Source organism: Eurypyga helias, unplaced genomic scaffold, assembly GCF_000690775.1.
Source record: "Eurypyga helias isolate BGI_N326 unplaced genomic scaffold, ASM69077v1 scaffold13395, whole genome shotgun sequence".
Taxonomy (NCBI): domain Eukaryota; kingdom Metazoa; phylum Chordata; class Aves; order Eurypygiformes; family Eurypygidae; genus Eurypyga; species Eurypyga helias.
This window is the reverse complement of record NW_010252143.1, coordinates 26634-48197: the sequence shown is the minus strand read 5'-3', so window position 1 is coordinate 48197 and position 21564 is coordinate 26634. Positions and strand designations below refer to the sequence as shown.

General features: G+C 46.1%; 1 protein-coding gene across 1 annotated transcript in view; it reads left to right on the top strand.

The window, feature by feature from the left end:
- Nucleotides 1–21564, top strand: part of LRIG1 (leucine-rich repeats and immunoglobulin-like domains 1) — a gene marked incomplete at both ends in the record, with an annotated part of 49593 nt that overhangs the window by 1717 nt on the left and 26312 nt on the right. The window contains 3 exons of the mRNA XM_010152260.1: nt 3107–3181; nt 20497–20634; nt 21164–21307. Of these exons, the coding sequence (XP_010150562.1) occupies nt 3107–3181; nt 20497–20634; nt 21164–21307 (357 nt within the window). The remainder of the gene's footprint in view (nt 1–3106; nt 3182–20496; nt 20635–21163; nt 21308–21564) is intronic.

Here is a 21564-nt window from a genome sequence, read left to right as displayed (position 1 = left end):
GCGAGTAGGAGGGAAAGGGAGCAGTCAGAAATAGGAGACTGTAAGGGAGGCAGAGGTCTGGAGCAGAGCCTGGAAGGCAGGCTCTGGAAAGTGTGAGGGAGAAGCTCTATTAAAAGTCCTATCTACCAATCTTGGTTGCTTTTGAATAACAGCTAAACCACAGACCACTGAAATAAACTGCATTTCACAAAGAGAACCACATCTGTACTGCCAGAGCATCTCCTTTCTGAGGTTTTTTTAAGCACTTTACAAACATTCATGAAATAAGCATCATGCCGTGGCATGTCTTGAGAGCAAGTCAGTGTTTTGCTGTGCGCGCTGTGCTGGGCAAACCAAGTCAGCCTCGGGGAGAGAGATTGCCCCAAATAATAGGTGCATTGATAAGACCTGAAACCTCCCATGATGCTTCAGACACGGTGCCTGTGGTTCCTGAGCACAGATGAGGCTCAGGGCTCTCCGTGTGTCTGTATGTGAGTAATTGTTGCGATGTATTTTGCAAACCTTTGTTTTCCCTTGATTTTAAGAAAATGTCTGCAAACCAAAAGATTTAAACTTCATAGCTTGGATGCTGTTTTGCTTTACAGAGATTCTAATAAAGCAGTAGCTGTATTTACCCTGCTTTTTCCCTTTCCCTGGGTTTAGGCAGCAGTTTGGTGGGGTTTTTTTAAGAAGCTTTTTTCCTGAGAAGTTTTAAGTCTGTGTGGGATGAAATTTAGTGGCTCAAAGTGGTGTGAAACGCCATGATCCCACATGCTCTCAAACAAGTCGCTTTGTGCTGGTGGAGGCTCAGATGGAAGGGGCTTGGGTGTGACATTTTCCTCCTTCAGGACACCTATGCTTTCTCTCATCCCCTTTGGAGGCTCCCCCTAATGACACCCCTGTGGGGCCAATCCGTTCTGGTATGGGGGTAGTGGAGGGTGCTGCTGTGGGATAGGCTTTGTGGCCCTTTTTGGGGTTTCCTTGGGTCATATGGATCCTGGGATCCATGAAAGTGATGGCTGAACCACGCTCAGGTTTTCCAAGTGGATTTGTAACAAAGAAGTAGTAACCGTGCTAAAATTGCTCTCTAAACAACTCACCTTTTATTTTCTAAAGTGCCTTTCACCGAAAGCTCTGGAGAGCTGTGCTATTTTTGAGCAGGCTCCATTTCAGCTTGACACCAGCCTGGCAATTGGACCGTAAATATTTTATGCGGGTGGCCCCTCTCCTCCCTTGCCTTAGCATCCAGAGGCAGCAGGTCTGTGTTGCCGAAGGCGAGGGCTGGGGAGGAGAAAGGAGACAAAGTTTAAATTTGTTGAGCCTGGCTGTTGTGTTTTGTTTTGTTTTTTACTTTTTTTTTTGTTCCTTTACGTGGAGGAGGGGAAGATGAGAGGGAAATCCCAGACAAATACTGAGCTTGGCTGTCTTCTCTGCATCAGCAACTGGTGCCAATGAGCCAAGAGAGAAAATGAGGTGGGAGAACCACTTCTGGCTGACTTCTCACCTCACAGAGGCTGATATATGAAAATCTCAGGTTGGAGGAGGATTGGACCAGTTGTTAGACACTGGGTGTTGGAGCCACTTAACCAGAGCTGACCCAGGCTGGTGGAGGGTGGGCCTAACTCTCCTCCCATGCCTTTCAAAAAGATGCTCAGTTGGATGTTAATGAGAACATGGCACAAATATAAGCATTTTAATGCTCTTTCCAGCTTGCTTTGTACCTCTGAAAGCTCTGATCTGTGCTATAATATGAGCAACAATGAGCTTTTAGTTGCAAAGTGGAGTTCCTTGCTGAATTGCAATGCATCTGGCTTGCTTTCCCCTTACGTTTTAAGGTATGGGTATAATGTCAGAGGCGGATGAAGCTGAGGGGAAAGCTTTTATCCCTGCAGTGCCTGGAACTCCTCATGAAATCAAATATCTTGCCTGCTCTTGGAGGAGTCAGAAGGAAGTTCTGGGATGGATGTATCCCTGCACTCTCCCACCTGCCAAGAATAGTTTTAAAGGAAAGAAAAAAACCCCAAACCACCATTATTTAGGATGGCCCCAACTCATGCCCATGGCTTAGCACGCCTTGGCTGTGCCGTGCTCCCCTGCCTGCTCTGGGATGCTCTGCTTTTCAGATTGCCATCTTTCTGAGATCCCCTTGCAGAGCCCCTGCAGAAGGGGAGCAGGGTTTGAGACGAGGCCCTGCCTCAAGCAACAGCCGATGGGAGGTGGCTGGGGGTCCCGGGGAGCCGCCGTGTGCTGCCCGGCTCAGCTTTAATTGCTTCAGCATGCGGCGGTGGGGAAGCGGGCAAGATGGCTAAGAAATTAGGTAATTTTCAAGCAGCCAGACAAGCGACTGTTACAGTAATTAATTGACTAATTCACCATACAAACAAGGGCTCTTTAAACCAAGGAAGAGCCGGTCACATGGCGAGGATCTGTTTTCAGTCAGAGAAACACTTCAAACACGTCAGGCCACTGAAGGGGACATTTTTGTCCCCGCCTTTCCAGGAGCGGGCCCGTCTGCAATTGCCATTAGCCCCGGGGGGCTGCGTGGTGCTCCCCGGCTGGAGCTGGTCACCTGGGTTTGGTGCCATTACTCAGCCCAACGCTGGTGGTTTTGTCTCTGTGTTGCTGGCTTTGTGGGGCTGGGGATTTCCAGAGCTTGGCCTGGTGTGGAGGGGAGGCCTGAGGCTGCCATTCCCCACTGCCGTGGCCCCTGTGCCCTGGCCTGGGGGGACAAGCGGGGTCTGCTGCTTGGGAAGGGTGTTAAATTCATCATTCTGAGGGGCTGTAGGTCCAAAGTCTCCTGTCTCGGGGTCAGCTCTGTGATCAGTGTGGGAATTCAGGCTGATGGAGGGCTGTGGCACTTGACTTTGCTTAAGGGAGTGGGTGGAAGGGCTAAAAAAGCCTTGCTTTTGTAAAGGACACACTGAGGGGCCATTTATGGTGGCTCTTGTTTGTTAAAGGATTGGGAGGATAAGGTGGGACCCTCAGGGATGCCCAGACAAGCCATTTGAGGTGGAGGCCTCTGCCAGAATGCCAGTGCTCCCAAAGAGTTGGGGAGGACGGATGAAGTGCCATGGCTGTCCCTTGCTTCCACATACTGCTTGCTTCAACAATTGATTTCTGTTTGCAGGCAACTGAACAACAACGAGCTGACTGCCATTCCCTCCCTGGGACCTGCTGCTTCCAGCGTCCGCTCCCTCCTCCTGTAAGTCACTGCTGCCTCTTTCGGCTTTTGACTTTGGGCTGTTGGTGGGGTAGGTGTAGCTGTTACTGACAGTTTCATGTGTGTCACACCCACTTCTGCTGACTCTTCAGGTTTCATTATTGGGCTTGTTGGCATCTTAATTAAGTCGTGTGACTTGGGTGAGGTTGGGCTCAATTAATGTGCTTATGGTCAGTGGTAACTTATGTCTGTAAACTCCACAGGTTAGTTGCATATGGTGTAAAATGATTTTTTTCTCAGCTGTCTTTTGGGTTTCAGCCATTATGTCATACTTGGGCTATTAAATGAGTATATAACATTATCTTTATTGTTCTTTTTCCCTGGCCCTGTTCTGATCATTACTACTTTTCTCTCAAAGCCAGAGACTATTCACATCTTTACGGGAACTCATTCCAGACCCATTTTTATGGTCTCTTTCAACTTTTTTTTTTTTCTTTTGAGAGAGTGATTGGTGATTGTAAGGCTAGATTTGCAGAAGCTTTGAAGTTCGTAACGTTGGTGGTTCAGGTGCCTGCAGAAGTGTTAGACACCTGAGAACCCTTGTCTGTCTGGCACTGAGGGTCTCGGGTTGGGGACGCTGCTGAAGGGAATAAAGACATTATATCATCAAAGTACTTAGTACCTTACGAGTGTGGATTTCCAAAATTATTTTTGCATGTGTCTGCTTGTAATGCACTCTGAGAAGGAATTTTGCTGGGGTATGCATGATAGCTCCCAGGTTCCTGGGAAGGGGAAGTGGTTATAGCTAATGTGGGCTTCAGCAGTTGAAGTGATAGCTTCCAGCATGCATGGCCTTGTAGCATACACCTGCAGGCAGGTGTCCGTATTTGCCGTGGATTTGCTTTTCCTTGTAGTGGAAAATGTCCATACCACCAGGTGATTGGTCTCTCATGCTCAAGAGGCTCCAACTTATTTCAAGACAACCTGATTTGTTGACTGAGAGTATGTTCCTATTACTTAACTCAAGGACAGAATTGAGTGAAATGAACTGGCACTGTTCCCGCATTTCCATTAGGTAGTGTTAAAATATGCAAAGAAGAACAACTCCCTCACTGTCTTAATTCAGTTTAGGGATCTTAGCTTCAAACTGGTGTCCATATCTCACTCCTGCCATGAAGTGCGTTTAGCTATTGTTTGAGATACGGCGCCTTTGATCTGGTTCTTGGGTATAATGTGTTCCTGCAGAGCTTACGAAGAGCCAAAGCGCTCCTCTATCAGCAGTGCTGGATCTAGCAAGTCTCTCTGTTAAATGCATAAGTAACCACTTCACCTCCTAGGTGGAGGGGTGGCTTGTGTCCCAGCAGTTATCAGACCTGTCAACTGGGTCGCGTGCAGTTGGTGTGAAACCATCTTGTTTGATTTCTGCCTCCTGCTGCAGCCTCTCCCTGCTTGCCTGACCGCGTGTGAAGTCTGGATGCGCGTTCTGGGGGCTGCTGGCTGCGGAGCGGGACGGTGACTCAGGCCAGGCAGTGTCCCCTGTTTAAGGCACGATGCCCTGACACGAGGCCATCTGCCTTCCACTTGAACTGAGCTTACCAGGCTGCTGCGCAGCCCAGTGTGTTACACAGTGGGATGCAAAAAAACTCCCAATTTACGGGTGGAAAGCTTGCATACAATTTACCATCTAGGATATAGTTCTAGCCCCCTCAAATAATTTTTTTTCTCATGAAGTCTATAAATGATCAGAGTTTCATGAGCCCCTGTTGTTATTTTTGCTATTAATTTAGCCATTGGCTAAGGACCAGATTGCTAGAGCTTTGGCTTTTTTTATTCCCGAAATGAAATAAGCAGTTTGGAAAGGAGGAATAATGACCGGTGGAAGGCAGTAGATTTACAGCTCCTCTGAAAGTTCAGAGTGGTGCAGAAGGAAGGCGAAGGTACAAAGCCAAATGATAAAAGGACGGTATTCTAAACAGACCTGCTTAGTATCACTTTCCAGAAATCTGTATTGCTTTCCTCAGCTGCTACACATAAATAACTCTGAGAGTGGGATTTGTAATGCTGCAGTCATACCTCTGCAAGAAGGATCTCTTTGTTGAGCTTGTTTGAGAGAATGCCACTTTCTTCTTATGTTTCCTTTTCATTTTTATCAGAGGTAACAATAATCTGAAAGATGTTTTAAAGTACCTACTTTAATCGATGTTGCTGACTTACTCTCCCATTGGAATGATTTGCTGAGGAAGTGAAGCTTTCTCCATCCTCGGGAGTCTTTAAATCAATTGGATGGCTTCCTAAAAGATGGTCCTTTAGTTCAACTCTAGGTTAATAGGCTAGATATGCAAATCGTTGGGTAAAGTTCTTTGGCCTTGTGCGATGTAAGGAATCAGATTATACGGTCATACTGGTTTCTTCTGGCCTTCAAATCTGTGAAGTAATAATTGGGGAGACTGCCAAACCAAACCCAGGGTGAGTACTCATAATGAAGACTGTGTACTGAGAAACTGGTTTGTGTTTAAGTATATAGTGTTACAGTGTATTCTTACTGCTAAAGAAAAATAAACACATTTCCCTTTTTTTTTCAGTGTTTAGAAATGTGTGAAGTGTGTTTACCTCACGAACCTCTGAAGTAGGTTTTGTATATTGCATGTGGTTAAGTATTTCCAAAGGGCTGTGAATGTATTACAAAAGTAAGGGTTGCATGTTTGTCACTCAAAACAGTCCTTTTGAATTAATTACTTCATCTCCTACTCTTCCTGGGGTAGGGAAGCGGGGAAAAGACTTTCTCTCCTTTTGGTGCTGGCAGAAAGAAATCTGATCTTGGCAGTATACGCAGATTTTTCCATAAAGGTTTTTTAATGAGCTTGATCGCTTTGCATTCCCCACGTTGGGAGTTTCCCGTACCTGTCTCCATCACCCAAACCTTGCTTGACCCCACGTGCGTGTGGACTGTGGGCCAGTTTATGTACATGTCAGCGTGTGGGAATCTGTTGGAGAGAGAATTCTCAAGGCTTTCTGCTAAATTTGGGATGTTTCAGGCTGCAGAGGGATGCAGGCATAACATATGTGTCAAACATGTTACGCCCTAATATACTACCATGAAGTTTAGTTTGGTTTAATTATTCCTTGAAGAGTCAGTTTATTTGCCCTGCACGTTGAAAATACTGCCAAAGTTGTTTATCTCAACAAGAGCAAACATAAGGGACTTGATAAGGCTTTTAATAGAATGGGGTGGGGGGGTGGGGGAAATCTGTGTACGTGTTACCAAATAAAGACAGACATTAAATGCAAACATCTGTTAAGGCAAACAAAAGCCAGGAAATTCAGCTGGGAGGGGGAGAGACTGAATCTGGATTCGGTCCGAAATTACATCGGAGTCGTTGAGAAGGAGAATCTTGCCTGAAATTCCCACAGCATTTGTAATTTAGCTACAGTTCCTAGACTTGGACATTTGGGAGTTGATGGCAGGATGTTTTCTCTGACATGCTCTTGGCTGAGGATTTCCCTTCCCAGTGTTCTGCTGCAACTCAAGTGTGTTAACTCTGTAGGCTCTCAGATGCATACCTGATCTGGTGGGGAAGGGCAGGATGGAAGAAAACACTTATCTGCAGCAGAACTGAGTCTGTTTCTATCCACCTTCATCAGTAGCTTGCATGGAGAGTCTGTTAGCGTTGCTGGCATGACAGATAAGAGGAGGACCTGAGCTGTGATCAGCTCTGCATTGGACTGTTACCTTGGGCTTCCCGCAAATCCCTGTGTAGGCACAAGCTCATCCCATAGCCTGGGGCCTGGCTGACACTGCTTCACCTACCTGCATGTGGGTAAAGGCATCCTGGAGGGCTTTTGGGATGTCTGCTCAGGATGATGGAGGTGGATCTTTGCCCTCTGCCCTGGCCAAGGTGGCCAGCCCGGTGCAGTCAGCATCCACAGAGGCCGGCACACCAGCACAGGCTGTTACACAGCTGAAGAGTTCGGTGGAGAGCCTGCGAACCAGACCCTTAAAGCAGGCATGGTAAACATAGCACTCTCCATGCCACATCCCTAACTGGCTAGAAATTAAGGAAGTTAACAAATTAAACACTTTAAAATTACTTTCATTTATTTCACTGTAAGTCTTTTAATCCCCCAGCCATTTAGGAACAAAGGGCATGGTGACCTGTGGCAGTCAGCTGTGTGTTAGCAACAGTCAAAGCTGTTCGAGATGCTGTGGCCCCGTGATCTTGCTCTGAATAAGCACAGATAACAAGAAAATCAGAATAGGGATTTTTGGAGCAAAAGAGTGTGAAATAGGATTAGCTGATTCACAGAGGATGCAGTGACATTCTGCAGTGTATTTACTGAGGAAAGCGAAATCAATAGGACCACTCTGCTGCCAAACTGAGCATGAAAGTCTCTTGAAGGAAATCAATCTTCTTTACAGGCTCATTAATGTAAAGATCAATTCACATTAAACTGTAATTAAACAGAGAGGGCTGGTAGGAGAAGGGTAAGTGATCTACTGTGCCACACGCAAAATATATTATGTAAAATCTGAAAACTAAATACGCAGAGAATTGGAAACTGGGAGTGGTAGGGAACATGCTAGGTCTGACTGAAAGGACTGGTGAGCCTCATGGAAAGGAAGGGGACTCTACATTATTCCATCCGGGTGTCAGGCTTAAGATGGGTCAAAGACTGCAGCCAGCAATTCCCTCATCAGGAGTAATGTTTCCATTTGAATTGCATGGTTTCTTGGAGAGCTCTTCCTCTGAAGTGTTGGGGGTTTCACTAGAACTCTGGTTAAATTAGTCACATTGTTGGCAGTGTGACTCTTGTTTGACTTTGATTTTCATTGTATCTCATTAGACCTTTGCACTGGATTAGAGTTGACTGGTCTTGAGATCTCTAATGGCAGAATCGGGATCATACTACTGATCCTCCTCTTGGACTTGTTTTGCTTTTCTAGTTCAGATGGTGAAGACGTCGTCTGAGTACTGGGAGAACTGCAGCATCAGTTCCTGCCCATGGCAGCCTCTGGGTGACCCCCTGTAGAAGCAGCAGCTCAAAGCTGCTGTGTCTGCTGTTCGTAGAGCACGGCTCAAGCCCAAGTTGGTCTCTGTGAGGTGTGAGCTCACTTTTATATTCTAGGCCAGAATATAAACCTCTGTGTAGGCGGTGTTGGTAGTTGGGAAGTTTGGGCTTAAATGAAGAACTTGAGGTCTGAGCTAACAGGATGGTATAGATGTAGCCTTGGAGGCCATTTGTGGCCTGGGATCCTGCTGTGCTAATTGCTGTACAAACAACACAAACTGCCTCGACCCCCAGGAGATTTCGTCTGCAAGTCATCTTTGCTGGAGTTAAAAAAGGATGATCTAACAATTAGAAATAAGAAGAATACTCGTCAAGCCCATCTGGGTCACAGCAAGCAGTTTTGTGCTCATAAGCACAAAATCCAGATGACTCAGATGTGCGAGGTCCGGTTGAAGTCAGCAGGCTGCGCGTGTGTGCAGGACGTGTCTTGGGCGGCTCAGACACCCGCGCCGCTTGCCGTGCTGCATGATTACTTGCACAGAGAAAACCGCCTCTGGCAAGTAAGGAAAAGTGGTACATGAAGGCATAGACCCACCAGTGGGAGCAGGTTCACACCCAGACCCTGCTTGCATCAGTTCTTCTGAGGTTTAATGTCTGCAGGGACCAATTCTCCAGTGTTTACTCAGGCAGTTCCTCTCGGAGGCTGGGGAGAGAGTTGCTTTCCGAGGATTTGGTCCATACTACACAGCTTCTGGTTTTGAATGTGACTATATTGATGTGGAAAGGTGTGAATAGGAAGAATGCTGGCGGTCGGGCTGTTCGGTATGCAGGCAACATACAGGCATAAGAACCCACCTCTCCTGTTTGTCTTGCTGAGTTCGTACTAAGGCTCTAGTATGTAAAGTCTGTTTTTTTGAGGCCAAAGACTGCAAGAGCCTTTTCCAGTGGAGGGAATTCTCATCAATCATGTGCTCCCAAGCACCAGAAAAGATGCTGTTTTGACTTCTCGTTTGGGCTGTTGGAACTGTTCTAATCATTTACATGTCCTCTTCAAGCTTTCAGATATAATGTGAGCGCATGGAAATGGCAAAGGATCTGAGGCTATTCCAGGGAAATGAGTAATCATTTATTCTAGAAAAGTAGCAGCAGTGAAGTACAATAGTCCTCAGACTCAACAAAAGAGCATCACAAAGCAGTCTGGGCACGTATGGAACAGTGTAAAACTGGCCAGAGGAAAAAGATAGTGGAAGTTGGCGGCAGCTCATGGAATATCAGTTACCCTTTGAGGCTACATTTTAATGTCTTTACTAGTGAGGGTAACGGTTTTGTGCAGCTGTGGCGGCTGCTGCTGCAAGTAGAGAATTGCTTGGCTCTGACATCTGTGTGCTGCTCAGCATGCTAGTTCAGTATTCTGGAGGAAGGAGACGACACAGTGGTCTTCTGGGACAGAGCACAAGATTGGGAGTTGGAATACTGGAACAGTAACTTGTATGTGTCCCACATTCATTACAGCTCGAGATCAAGTAAATTGGGGTTTGGTAGGCCTGCTTCCTCCAAGCTGAAGTGCAGATGTAACTCATAAATGCAAAGCATTGTCCGAGAGCAGGTGCCGTGTACAATGCACAAGCTTGTTTCCAAGTCCTGTCCCTCTGCAGATGAAGCCTAGATTAGATGTTAGGGTCATTTCTGACCATGATCTTTTGTTAAGGTCAGTATGAAAAATAGCTTCATATTTGAGCCTTAGAATAGGCCAAACTTGCTACTATTAATATCTGTGCTAGATTGACTGTCTCATTTAATGGCATATGGCAAATGAAGCACATGTCTACCAAAGCAATTCCTTTGTTAGTCTTCACAGGCCGAGCAGATTTCAAACATAAATAACTTGATGACTTGAAAGTGTTTTTTTTTTTTTTAAGCATATTGGAGTTTCCTGCCTAAAGACTGCTAGTAACAGCAATTTAGTTTGCTCAGGGGTGAGTAAAAACAGAGTTGCTGTGGCAATAAAAGCAAGTTTAATTATTTCTTGGTGGAATTCTCTACCTGTTTTTTCTTTCTTGAAGCTGGAAGTACTGGGCTTCATCACATGTAACAGTTACTTGGGAAGACAAATGCCATCACTCCAAATGTCCTCCCCTTCCTCCTCCTTCCCAGCTTTATATGCTGACCATGATGCTGTATGCTCTGGAATATCCCTTTGGTCAGTTTGGGTCAGTTGTCCTGGCTGTGTCCCCTCTCAAGTCCTTGTACCCCCCACCAGCCTCCTCGCGGGTGGGGTGGGGTGAGAAGCAGGAAAGGCCCTGACCCTGTGTCAGCACTGCTCAGCAGTAACAAACACCCCTGTGCTACCAGCGCTGTTTCCAGAACAAATCCAAACCACAGCCCCATCCCAGCTGCTGTGAAGGAAATTATCCAGCACGCTAGTGAGGAATAAAAACAGGAGTGGGGGTAGAATTGTGACTTTTATTTCTTTAAAGTATAGTGCCATAAGCACTTGCAAAACCTTTCCATTTTGTTTACCTTTACATGTCCTGGAAGGACTGAGAACAGGCAGTGTCTTTTAGTTCCTCTGCATGGAACAAGGCTAAAACTGTTTCAGCAGAGGTGTTAAAAAATGATTCCTGCCCATGCAGTTCAAAGCCCAACGAGTAAAACATCAATTTTACCATTTACCTTCAGCTCTGTACGATGCTTAGCACTTCCATCGTTGTTTCCACTGGCACCGTTTGGAATAGTGTGTAATTCAAGGTAAAGAAACACTAAGTGTGAACAGTGTTCACTAGAATGTGATTCTGCCAGGTCTGGGTTGGAAAAGTGTAGCAAGAAATCTTTAAAACGCTGATTTTTAACTGAGTAAAACTGTCTGTATGCTGGATTTTGTGTTACTTTTAACCCATATTGAATTCCTCGGTTAATTGCAAAGATGAGCAGTAGAGATCACGTTAAAAGTTATGATCTTATGCTTGCAAAAAACAGCCCTGCTGGGGTTATGTGGGGTGGAAAATCTGATTGCTGGTTATTAAGGTAGATGAGAAAGTGATCAGTCATAACTTCAGATGAAGTGATCACTTAGGAGGCCACCCTCCCTTCCGAGTGTGTGCATAACTCTTGCTTGTTAACAGGAATTCCACGTGAATATTGATTGGGAATAAGTGGTTGGGTGAGTACATGTTCTGCCTATCAAACCACTTAATGTTCAATTGCACATCAGGGAAAATAGCAAAGGTGGCTGGAAAATGGAACGGGAGTGCAAGGGTGGATGAGTGAAAAGACAACTGTTTGCGTGGTCAGAGATCTGAGCAGAGAAAAGTAAGTTGAAGAAGGGAAGAATTAAGAGTTGATGGTAAAAAAAGAATGTGAATGGCTTATTGGTTTTAGGCTTAGAATCTTCTGTTCCCTGGGTCTTTTGACACCCTGTTCTGCAGTTTCCTGAAGCCATCCCTCCTACTTGACACGCTTTATTAATCACAGGGTGCCTAGACTTGTTAAGAAGAGCTGTTTTCTTTGCTAACTTGACATTGCTTTTCCACACAGGAGCTATTCCTTCTTGCGGGCTGAACAGTCTCAGCCCAGCAGAGCTCACAGTGGAGTCTGCCCAGAGGCTATCCCTGTTCTGGGACCTTGCTGACAAGACAGATAAGCCCTTTCAACAGAGCACAAGTCTGTGTCGTGTTGGAACACACTAACCAGCCAGGCTATCTCCATCTCTAAAGTGTTAACAGGAGTTTGACTGGCCAGTCAAAAATGTGTTTCTCCAACTCTTGCCTTCTTCAAGGGGCGAGTCTTCTAGCAACCTCTGCTGCAAGTTCCATGAGAGTTTGATGGTCTGGAGAGTAGATATATTCAAGTGTCCTTTATATCCTTGCCTTAGCATCAGGGTCACAGCTCTTGCGTAGTTAAATCCACCAGTTTTCGTTGTGCTCCTGCCAAAGGTGGGAAAAGCCCCTGTGACACTTCATGGCTTTCAGACACAAACAGTGCATGCTATCAAGAAGTCTGCTTGCAATTACAGTTTGGATTAATGTCACAGCATCATGGGCAGAGTTGTTACATTTGGTTTGCACTTAAATTGCATCTCTGCTTGTGTATTTTCCCCTCCTCGATCCTGTGGGGAGACAGAAAGCAAAACAAAGCCACCCACAAAACATATGCACTCATTAGGCTGTGGTGGATCTTCTTCACTTTGATCATTTATTACACAAAGAAAAACTAAAATCGGCATCAGGATTTAAGGATAAAAGTACCTACATGCCCTGTGATCCTGGACCCTATTGGCTTTCACATGAAAATGTTGCCCTGGTTGATCAGAAGCACAAAACTTCCCTGTGTTGCAAATGAAGAGAGGCTGCTGTCTCTGCTTGGGAGTGGGACAGAGCTGTCCCAGCCTCTGCTCTGGGCTAGTTAATTTGACATCTGGGCTGGATCTTAACCTCTGTTCCTCCTTGTCACAAACCTGACTCATCTGTGAGGCCAGTGGTAAGTGTGGGGGGGGCTAGGCAGCAGCCCTGGTATGGAGTGGCTCCTTGTGCTGTGCAAGCATGGGGCTCTGGGGAGCAGGAACTAGTCAGAGCAGAGTGGTGAGGGTGAAGTTGGTCCTAACCCTAGAGGTGCATCATCCCAGTGGGAGATGCACACTGGAGATAATGGCTGAGTTGTTTTGAGGTAGAGCTGCACCCAAGAGGTGAGGTTATGCTCTAGTACTGAGTTCATAAAAGTTCAGGAAAGCTCCTTACAGAGCAGTGACAGTGAGAGGTGCTTTGCACAGCCTTTTTAATGGGTCTGTGCCCTCTGTGAACACATCATTTAAAAAGCATCTGTAGAGTGCAATCTTCATGAAACATGCAGTCTAACCAGAAGAGAGCAGAAACTCTGGTCCTTGGGGAACCATCCTGTTGCTGATGCGGGACTGTGCCCATAACACACTGTCTTGTCTTCAGAAATCTGAATTTGCTTTGATGTCATAACAGGTTGTGTAATCTGCCAAGGAGATAAGACAGCCTCTGTTCAAAGATGTGTTCAAAGATTACTAACTTCTAATCCTGCCTGTCCCACACATTTTAATCCAATGGGACTGAATGCCGAAGGCTTAGGAAGTTGCGTATTGCAAAAAATATCCAAAATCATATGGTAGCAAGTAAAAAAAATCTAGTGAGAGTAAATGCAGATCAAAGTGAAGGAGAGAGCTTTTAAAAATTACATCGCTTACCTCAGTGGATCTAACGCACAGCACAAGGTCCTCTGACAAGTCAGGGAGTTTACATAAACATTGCTAGTGCAGAAATATCCGAAGAGAGTGCGTATCTTACTGGATGTGGTGGTTTTGGTTACGTTAGAAGAGCAGCTTTCCTTCATACGGAACCCAACAAAAGCTCTTAATAAATGTGCATGAAGTCCAGGCCCTTGGTTGTGCCCAGCTGCTCTGAAAGCCAGCTTCCAAACAGTGAGCTTGATCTCTGACTCTTGTCCATGTGGCTGCCTCATGAAAGAGCTACGGGAGTGTGGCTGGCAGGAGGAGAACATCTGTCTGTGTTCAAGGCCCAGGGATGCTCTGCGGCCGTGCTGGGGCTGCACCTCTCCATCAGTGTGAGAGGCATATGAGTTTGGTCCCACGGATGGCCACCGAGTACCCCTTCATAGATAGGGAAACCATAGCCCTCGGGTCACGCTGGTCTCGCGTGAATAGTCCCGTTGACTGCAGTGGAGCTATTTGTGTGACTAATAGTTGGCTTGTGGGAATAAGGAGTTCATAACCCAGCCCTTTGCAGTGTCACTGACTTGACTTGCAGGTGGCTGCTGCTGCCAGGTCCAAAGGGATGAATGAGCAAATCCTGTCTCCCAGGCTGCTTTCTGATCCTGAAAGTCCATGACCTGGAACAGAGATGCAGTCACTTCACCATGAAAGGTTGTATTTTTTTCTCCTCTCCTTTAAAAGCAAACAACAGATCTCAAAACAAAACCACCACTTTGGTTTTTTTAACCTCAGTATATAGTTGTGAGTAGTTTGTTTCAGCCTTGTTAATAACTAAACCACCAACACAGAGCAAGAACATAACCTGATGAATGGAAATGCCCTGAAATACACCAGTTATGAAGCTGATATAGAGCAAGTGGAGAAACTTCCTTAGACTTTCTGCCGTAGCTTGATATAGCTGGAATAGGTCCCTCAGCCTGTTCTTTCTTGCTTTACACCTACATATGACATTTTTAAATAAAGCCAGTGTAAAACTGTCACGGATTTTGTTTGCTGCATCTTAGAAGGGCTTTCTTCTGAAGGGAGTACTAGATGCTCACATACAGGCTTAGCCAGAGCACGTAAAACTTTAAGGAGAAGGTAGGATACCTGTAAAAATTACAGAAGGGTTTGGGTTTTTGTGGGTGTTTTTTTGTTGTTTGTTTGTTTTGGGTTTCTCTCCTTTGTGGCTGACCCTAAAATGTGGTGGCTGCTTGGCCTGCCACTGCTCCGCTCTTGCGCATGCAGCCAGCACCTGAACAAACAGTTGTATCTGCAGCAGCCTGGGAATCTGCCAGCATTCCTCTGGGAAGGAGTGATTCAGAGCATCTGAGAAAAGTGGGGGCTGCTTCCATGCATCTTTGCTTCCTGCCCGGACAATAACCCATGCAGCCTTACTCTGAAAGGACAGTGGGGCTGTTCCCATAAGCAAAACCAGCACGTGCTGTGTTGGATAAAAATGTACATTCTTGTAATGGTACAAAATCTTGAGTCTCCTGGATTACCCTGGCAAGGCTGATGGGATGGTGCAAAGTGTCAGACGGTTAGTGGGGTTTTCCAGAGCACTTGGGAAGCTCGAGGGCTTATGCACTTCGGGCAGTTCAGTCTTTCAGGGAAGGTCTCGTCTGCGGCGATGGAGTGACACAGATTTCTTGCTGGAATAACATGTTAAAGTCATGCCAGAAGTTGTGCATTGATAAGCTGTACAAACATTGAGTCAGAGCTGATGTCCAGGTCACAGTAACCACCTCTTTCCTTCTTTCTGTTAATAAGCGCTTGGGATGGATCTTCAGTTATTGTTTGTTCTGGTCATGTTATTACAATCAAACGTTTGTTGCTGCTGTTGTAAACACAAACACATCGTGCCTGTTACCAGTTCCCCTTCATCCCTGTCAGCTTCCACGCTGAAACTATGATATTTTTTTTTTTAAGTTGTTTGGGTTTTTTAAAGTTGTTTTCTGTGTAATGAGCGATGGGCTAAGATGAGATGGCAGATCATCTAAGGTGAGAGTTTAGGAACCCCTGTCTTGAATCTTCTTTGGTGTGTCTTGGAGGATCAGTATTAGACATCTTCCCTCTCCGAACTGAAGAGGAGGAGGGCGGCAGGTAATTCCAGGCACAAGTTAGTCACAGTGTATGTGATCCATCTGCTGTGCCAGTGCCTTTGATCTCGCTCTGTTTCTCGGACACCAAACCTTGCCTGTCCTTCAGCAGCAAAAGCCCATAACTCTTTCTGGCTCCAGCATTTGGTTTTTCCAATACTTTCCCAGTATGGAAATATTAACCAAACCCTGAACTTTTTAATCTCTCTGTTTCTAGTCCTGTGATCTCCCTCGTATGCTAATTTTGAAAGTGTGCTGGCATATTAATAGAACCCTACCGGAGGTGCAGAGCCTCTCTTTTGAAGCTTGATTTTATTTTTGATGCCTATAACAGGTGCTGGGTTAATAGGTTTGCAGTATTACAGCTTGCCTCTTTTTTTCCGGCGCCCAGCCAGCTCTGAAAGCTGACACTACATGAAGGCCAAGCATGTGACTTCTCCCTGCCTTTCCCCTCACTTCACACCAAACATTTGCTCTGCAGACTCCCAGCAGCCAAGGCAGCCTTAATTTAAGCTGTGTCTTAAACCAGAAGGTTTTGTGCTGATTGCATTTAAATCGGTCCAACCAAAACCCCTGGTACGTTCCCATCCGAGGGTCTGCCTGCTTTGATTTTCCGCTGTCCGCTTTCTACGGGGCAGCTGCGGAGGGGAGGTGAACGTGGCTCGAACAACAAAGGAGGGTGTTCGCGCCGCGCTCTGCATCGATTTCACACGAGTAGTTTGAAGCCAGGGTCTGAATTAAACTGATTAGCGTTCTCCAAAGGATAGGCTTGCTGCGAAGGGGAAGGTGAATTCTTCTTCTATTAGGTCTAGTGGAAAATGTTTCGCAGCCTGTTTATCAAATAAATATTCACAAAGACGCTTCGAACAAGGAAACCCACAGGGATTAAAGTGTAACTTCACCTCTAAAATACAAGCAGAGATTCCTGGAAATGCTGCAAGCTCTTGACTTTGTGCCACCTGTTGTTTTCCTGCCACCCCCTTCGGCTCCCTCCCTACTCAGAGCAAACCCAAACATGCTTTGGCTTCGCTGGAACATTTCGCTTGTTTTTCTGTCTCGCAGCAGCCCGGAGCACGCGCTCGCTTCCTAACGTGGTCCTCAGACGCTGGGTTCAGCAAAGAGCTGGCTGAGGTTAATCCAAATGGTCTCTAATCCCGAGGGGTCTATTCAGGAGCGGTGCAAAGTGCAAGGGCAAAGAGGCTGTGCTACCTGGGGGTGTTGACCCGGATGCAGGCTGGTTAAGCCGGGGTGGCTGCGAGGTGGCTTCCCTTTGCTCTTCTCTCTCTGTTTGCAGCCGTAGCTGGTGCTGACCCAAGGGCGAAGCAAAGCAGTTCCTGAACAAGTGCCATCTGTATGCATCTCACAGTGTGAAACTACCTGAGAGTAACTTTGAGTTACCTTCGTTTGGCACTAAGATGTTACAGCTCAAGATCTGCGTTACCTGCAAATGAGGTGTCTCCAGGAATGAGGTTGGGTAGGAGCTGGGATGTTCAACTGGTTTAGCCAAATCCTCCCATATTCATGAGGAAACCCAAACAGACTTGGATGGGCTCAAGTTCCTATGATTTCTTTTTCACTTGAGCTGCTTTTGCTCCAAATCCTTAGTCCTCGCTGAAGGCAGTCCTGCAGCATCTCAGTCCGGTAGTACATTCCCATACAGATGAGTAGAACAGAGGTAGAGAGGGGTTAAGAAACTTGCCCAAGGCAGATGAGTCAGTGCCAGAGCTGGGAATAGAAACTAAGAGACTTGGCTCCCGCTCCAGGCTCTAATTGCTCAATCTCACGTTGAAGCCCTGTCATCGTATACTCTTGAGGTAACACTGGCTGAAGCGAGACAGGGAAAGCTGCTTCCAGTCTGTGATACCTAAGGAGAAGGGAAAGGAAAAGATTCCTGGAGGCAAATTGGTTGTGGAAGCACTGAAAACTTGTGCTTTAAAGCCTGGTTTCAGCAGTTGGTACTAAAATCTGATCTGTCACCTTTGAAGCCAAGGAAGTGTAAACAAAGGAGCTAGTTGGGAAAAATCCAGCCCTTTTCCAGTCACTGCTAAAGAGGAGAGGCAAAGTCATGATGTCACTGGTCTCTCTTTCTGTAAAACACCCTTCCGTGAGATTGGGAACAAAGGCAGGCGAGCTGAAAGTAATACCAGGAAGGGTTAAATCACATTTCAGCCCTTTCTGAAAGAACGCAAAATTAAATGTAATCAAGCTTGCACAAGGGTTGGACGATGCTGCATTCATATCACATGCTGTGTATAGGAAAAGTCAGCCGGGCTGGTTTTGTTTGAAGTGCAGTGCTTTGAGAGGGTGCAGTGCTTTGCAGCAAACTGTCTGACATTCCCCAGCTGGGACTGGCCGGGGATGGTGTTTGGAGCAGAGAGTTACATTTGGAGTCAGCCCATGTTTGAAGGAGGCAGAGAGCGGGAGAGAAGGGAGCCTGTTTTTTTCCTGAGTGAAATAATGCATCCATCTAATCTGCCAGCTCTGTAGCACATGAAAAGTAAGAGGCAAACAGACAGAAGTCACCTGGAAACCGTGAACATGGCTCAAAAAAAAAGTTCTTTCCTGTCCTTTTCTTCCCTTCTTAAAATATGTCTTCTGGGATGGACCGGGAGATCTGGCAGGCGGGCAGATTGGATATACGTTGAGCATCTAAAGCACAGAAATATCAGTACTCCAGAAAAATAGTGTTGGCTTCTGAAGAGCACTTCGTGTCCAGACTCACTCTGTGCTCTCAGTCCCTCGCAGACTTAGCTGTCCCGCGCAGGGATTGTCAGGTAATTTATAGATTCCTCGCGTTTGTTTGTACAAGCCTTCATTTCCTGTTAATTTACGGCCAGATTCATCTCAGCCATCACAGCCTAGATGAGATCAGAGCTGAACTCTCAGCCCCTGCTGCAGCGGCACTACGGAGAACATGCTTGGGGTTTGCTTTCACTTGAGTCTGTGTGTTGAGGTACATTCCTGGAGCAGGGTCACACGCATGTTTTATAGCCTCTCCTACTTTGAGAAGGAAAAAAGATTGAATCTTTTGAACTTGCTGATTGTACTCATCGACTTGTTGCACAAGAAGCTAGTTCTGGGGGAAGAGAAATTCCCCTTGCCTATGTGTTCAGTATATGGAGGTCACAAAATTCTGGGTATGGGGAGCTTTCCTGTATCATAGTGTCATTATAGTGTACATTCACTGGATCTCTGTTCCGCTGTACACCATGGACGGGAAAATTCAGTCTTTTTTCCAGGCTTTGGATGATTATTTGGTACTTGGATCGTAGCCACACCATTGCCTTTTATAGTTTGCGGTTGCAGAGACCTGTGTGCCTGTATAACTTGGAATGACCAGGGACAGAAGTTAATGACTTTGATTTTCCTGATGCCTTTTTGCACCACATTAGCAAGCACATTGCTCTAGTGGGGTAAATTGGTCCTTAATGATTTGTGAGCCTGCACTGAATTAATTAAGCAGCGTTTCTGCAGATGTTTCCCCAGTGGAAGCCAGGATCATGTGCTGGATGTTTAAAAGGTGAGTCTCCAGAAAGCAGGTTGTTCTGGGGATGCAGTTTTTACCACCTTCTTGCTACAGGCACTAGCAAATGTGGTGAAACAATCTGGCTTTAAAAACAGGGAAGGTAGAGGAGCAGGTAACAGTATGAGGAGCAGGTCCCTTGGTGTTTTGTTTTTGGGGAGAGATTTTCTTTCAAAGTGCCTTGTCTGAGAGCCTGAAATGGGGGTGAGGCTGGAGAAGATGGGCTCCCTGACTCCCATCAGCTTCAATGTCTGGAAGGCTGTGGTTGGCTCATCCCTCAGTTTTTTGTTTTAAAGAGCTGATGCTTTGTGGAGAGCTGTTTTGCATTCAAGTAGAGCTTTCACTGGCTGCTGTCCCCTCTTCTGGTTGCTCAGTGGGTAGCTGGATTAAGACACAGTGCTTGTCTGAACCCTCTCTGCAATCTCTTATTATTCAGCAAGTTCTCAAGTGTCTGGTGAACGGCTCTGTTTGGAGTGCCTCGCTCCCAGCCCTGCCAGTAATACCAGTGAGTGGTCTAAATTCACATCAGGCATGTGCTCTACTTTTTCTGACTCATGTGCAACGTATTTTTTAAATTGGTTGCTGGTCTCTCTATTGATTCAGGCCAGGAAGGAGTCAGAGGAAAGGACTCAGGGGATTTTTTAGTTAGACCTTGTTGAGTACAGATGAGGTCTAGAGGTTTTTAACTGTTTGATGGCTGTGGAAACCCTAAGGACAGCTTGTAGTACCTTCTCTAAAGGAAAACATTAGATTGAATCCTTCAGGCTGGTCCTTGGTAAGGCAGCAAATGCAGGTGGCATTGGCCGTTGTGGACCCTGATCCTTGGGCAGAGCACTGGCACTGCAGCCTTGTCCTAATGGCACAGCGGGACAAGGGTAGCAAAAGATGAGGAAACGTTTGCAAGCCCTCCTACAGAATTTGTGTGTTACAAATCACTGTAACATAGTCCAAAGCTGGGAGTTTTAAGAAGAATCCTTAGGACTTGAAAAAACAATGTTTTGTAACCTTTGCTGAGATCATATTTGCTTATCTGTTTCCTGCTCTGAAAATCCCGTCCTCTGTGTAAAACATTGGCAGGTTGCTTAAACACACAGCAGCACACGTTGCCTGTGGGATTAAAATCCAACCCTGCAGTCCTTGCATGTAACAAATCCATTCTGGAAGTGCAGGCTTGTAGGACACCGAGCCCAGATTACTGGAAGAAAAACTGATGGAGTCAACGGCTCTGTACGAGAGTCTCGTACCATACCAGAAGAAGTGTCTGGAAGCTTGCAAATACCTGTGAGCTGGTCTCTCCAGCCATAGGAACAGCGTGGGGATTAGGGAAGGTATCTCTGGTGTGGATTTCTCCTCGGACAGCTGTTGAAGAAGCACCGTAAATCTGTGTGGGAACTCAAGGGCCAGCCTGCGAGCCTGCTGCGGCCGCGGATACTCTTTCTGGGTTTTTTTCTTAAGAGATGTAAACTGTCTCTGTTTCTCCTCCTGACTCTTTCAGGCATCACAACAGGATCCGCAGCATTGAAGCAAGTCAACTGAAGCCCTATGTTACCCTGGAAACGTTGGACCTGAGTTTCAATGACATCACGGAAATCCGAAACGGCTGCTTTCCGCAGGGACTTCACATAAAGGAGCTGTGAGTTTTTCTTGTTGGGAACAGCTTTTGTTGAGTTACCACAGCAGAGAAAAGGGCCTCAAACCTGCTTTAAAAAAAGGAGAGGGAATGAACAAGTATGGGGCTATTTGTCAGGATTTAATATACAAAGGAGGGTTAGAAGGCAGCACGTTGTCCCTGCTGTCAGGTTGTTTTCTGGGCTCTGACATTCTGGTTTCTGATGTACCTGCAAAGAATGCAGATCATTATTAATTGTTTTGTATGGGAATGTTGCAACAGAGGAAGAGGTATGCTGCATCCTTCAGCAGTGGCTTGCTACCACCATCTCATCAGGTCCTACTCCACTAGTGAAGTAGAAGGGTATCGAGGAGCTCTTAGGAACATTCATCACGTGGCTCTGAGAAAGGCACTGTGCTCTTTGTGGAGCCAGAAGTCCAGCTGATTTGAAGCCACCTCTGTAATTTCACCAGCCTGTCTGGAGACCAACCAAATGCTGATAAAAGGTGATTTCTGACCGAACTGTTCATTTTTCTGCTGTGATTTATTGCAGCTACCTGGGGAGCAACAGAATCAGCACCCTGGAGCCTGGTGCTTTTGATAGTCTGTCACGGTCCCTTCTAACACTTCGTCTGAGTAAAAACAGGATCACTCAGCTTCCTGTCAAGGCGTTCAGGCTACCCAGGCTAACACAACTGTGAGTAGAAATGTGCACTTTAATTAAGCTCAGCCACACTTTATGGAGTTGAAATGTCCCTGAGGATAAAAACACCAAATGTCACCCTTCCTCAGCTGCTGTCTATAAAAATTGGAATACATTATGCGGTAGTCCTCTGCCAGCACCTAGCAAAACACGTTGGGAGAAGGTCCTTTTTGTCTTGTAGCCATTGCCTTTGCAAGCCATTCTGTTGATCAGGTGGGAAGGGAAGGATGCTGCAGCAGACATCAGCTTCT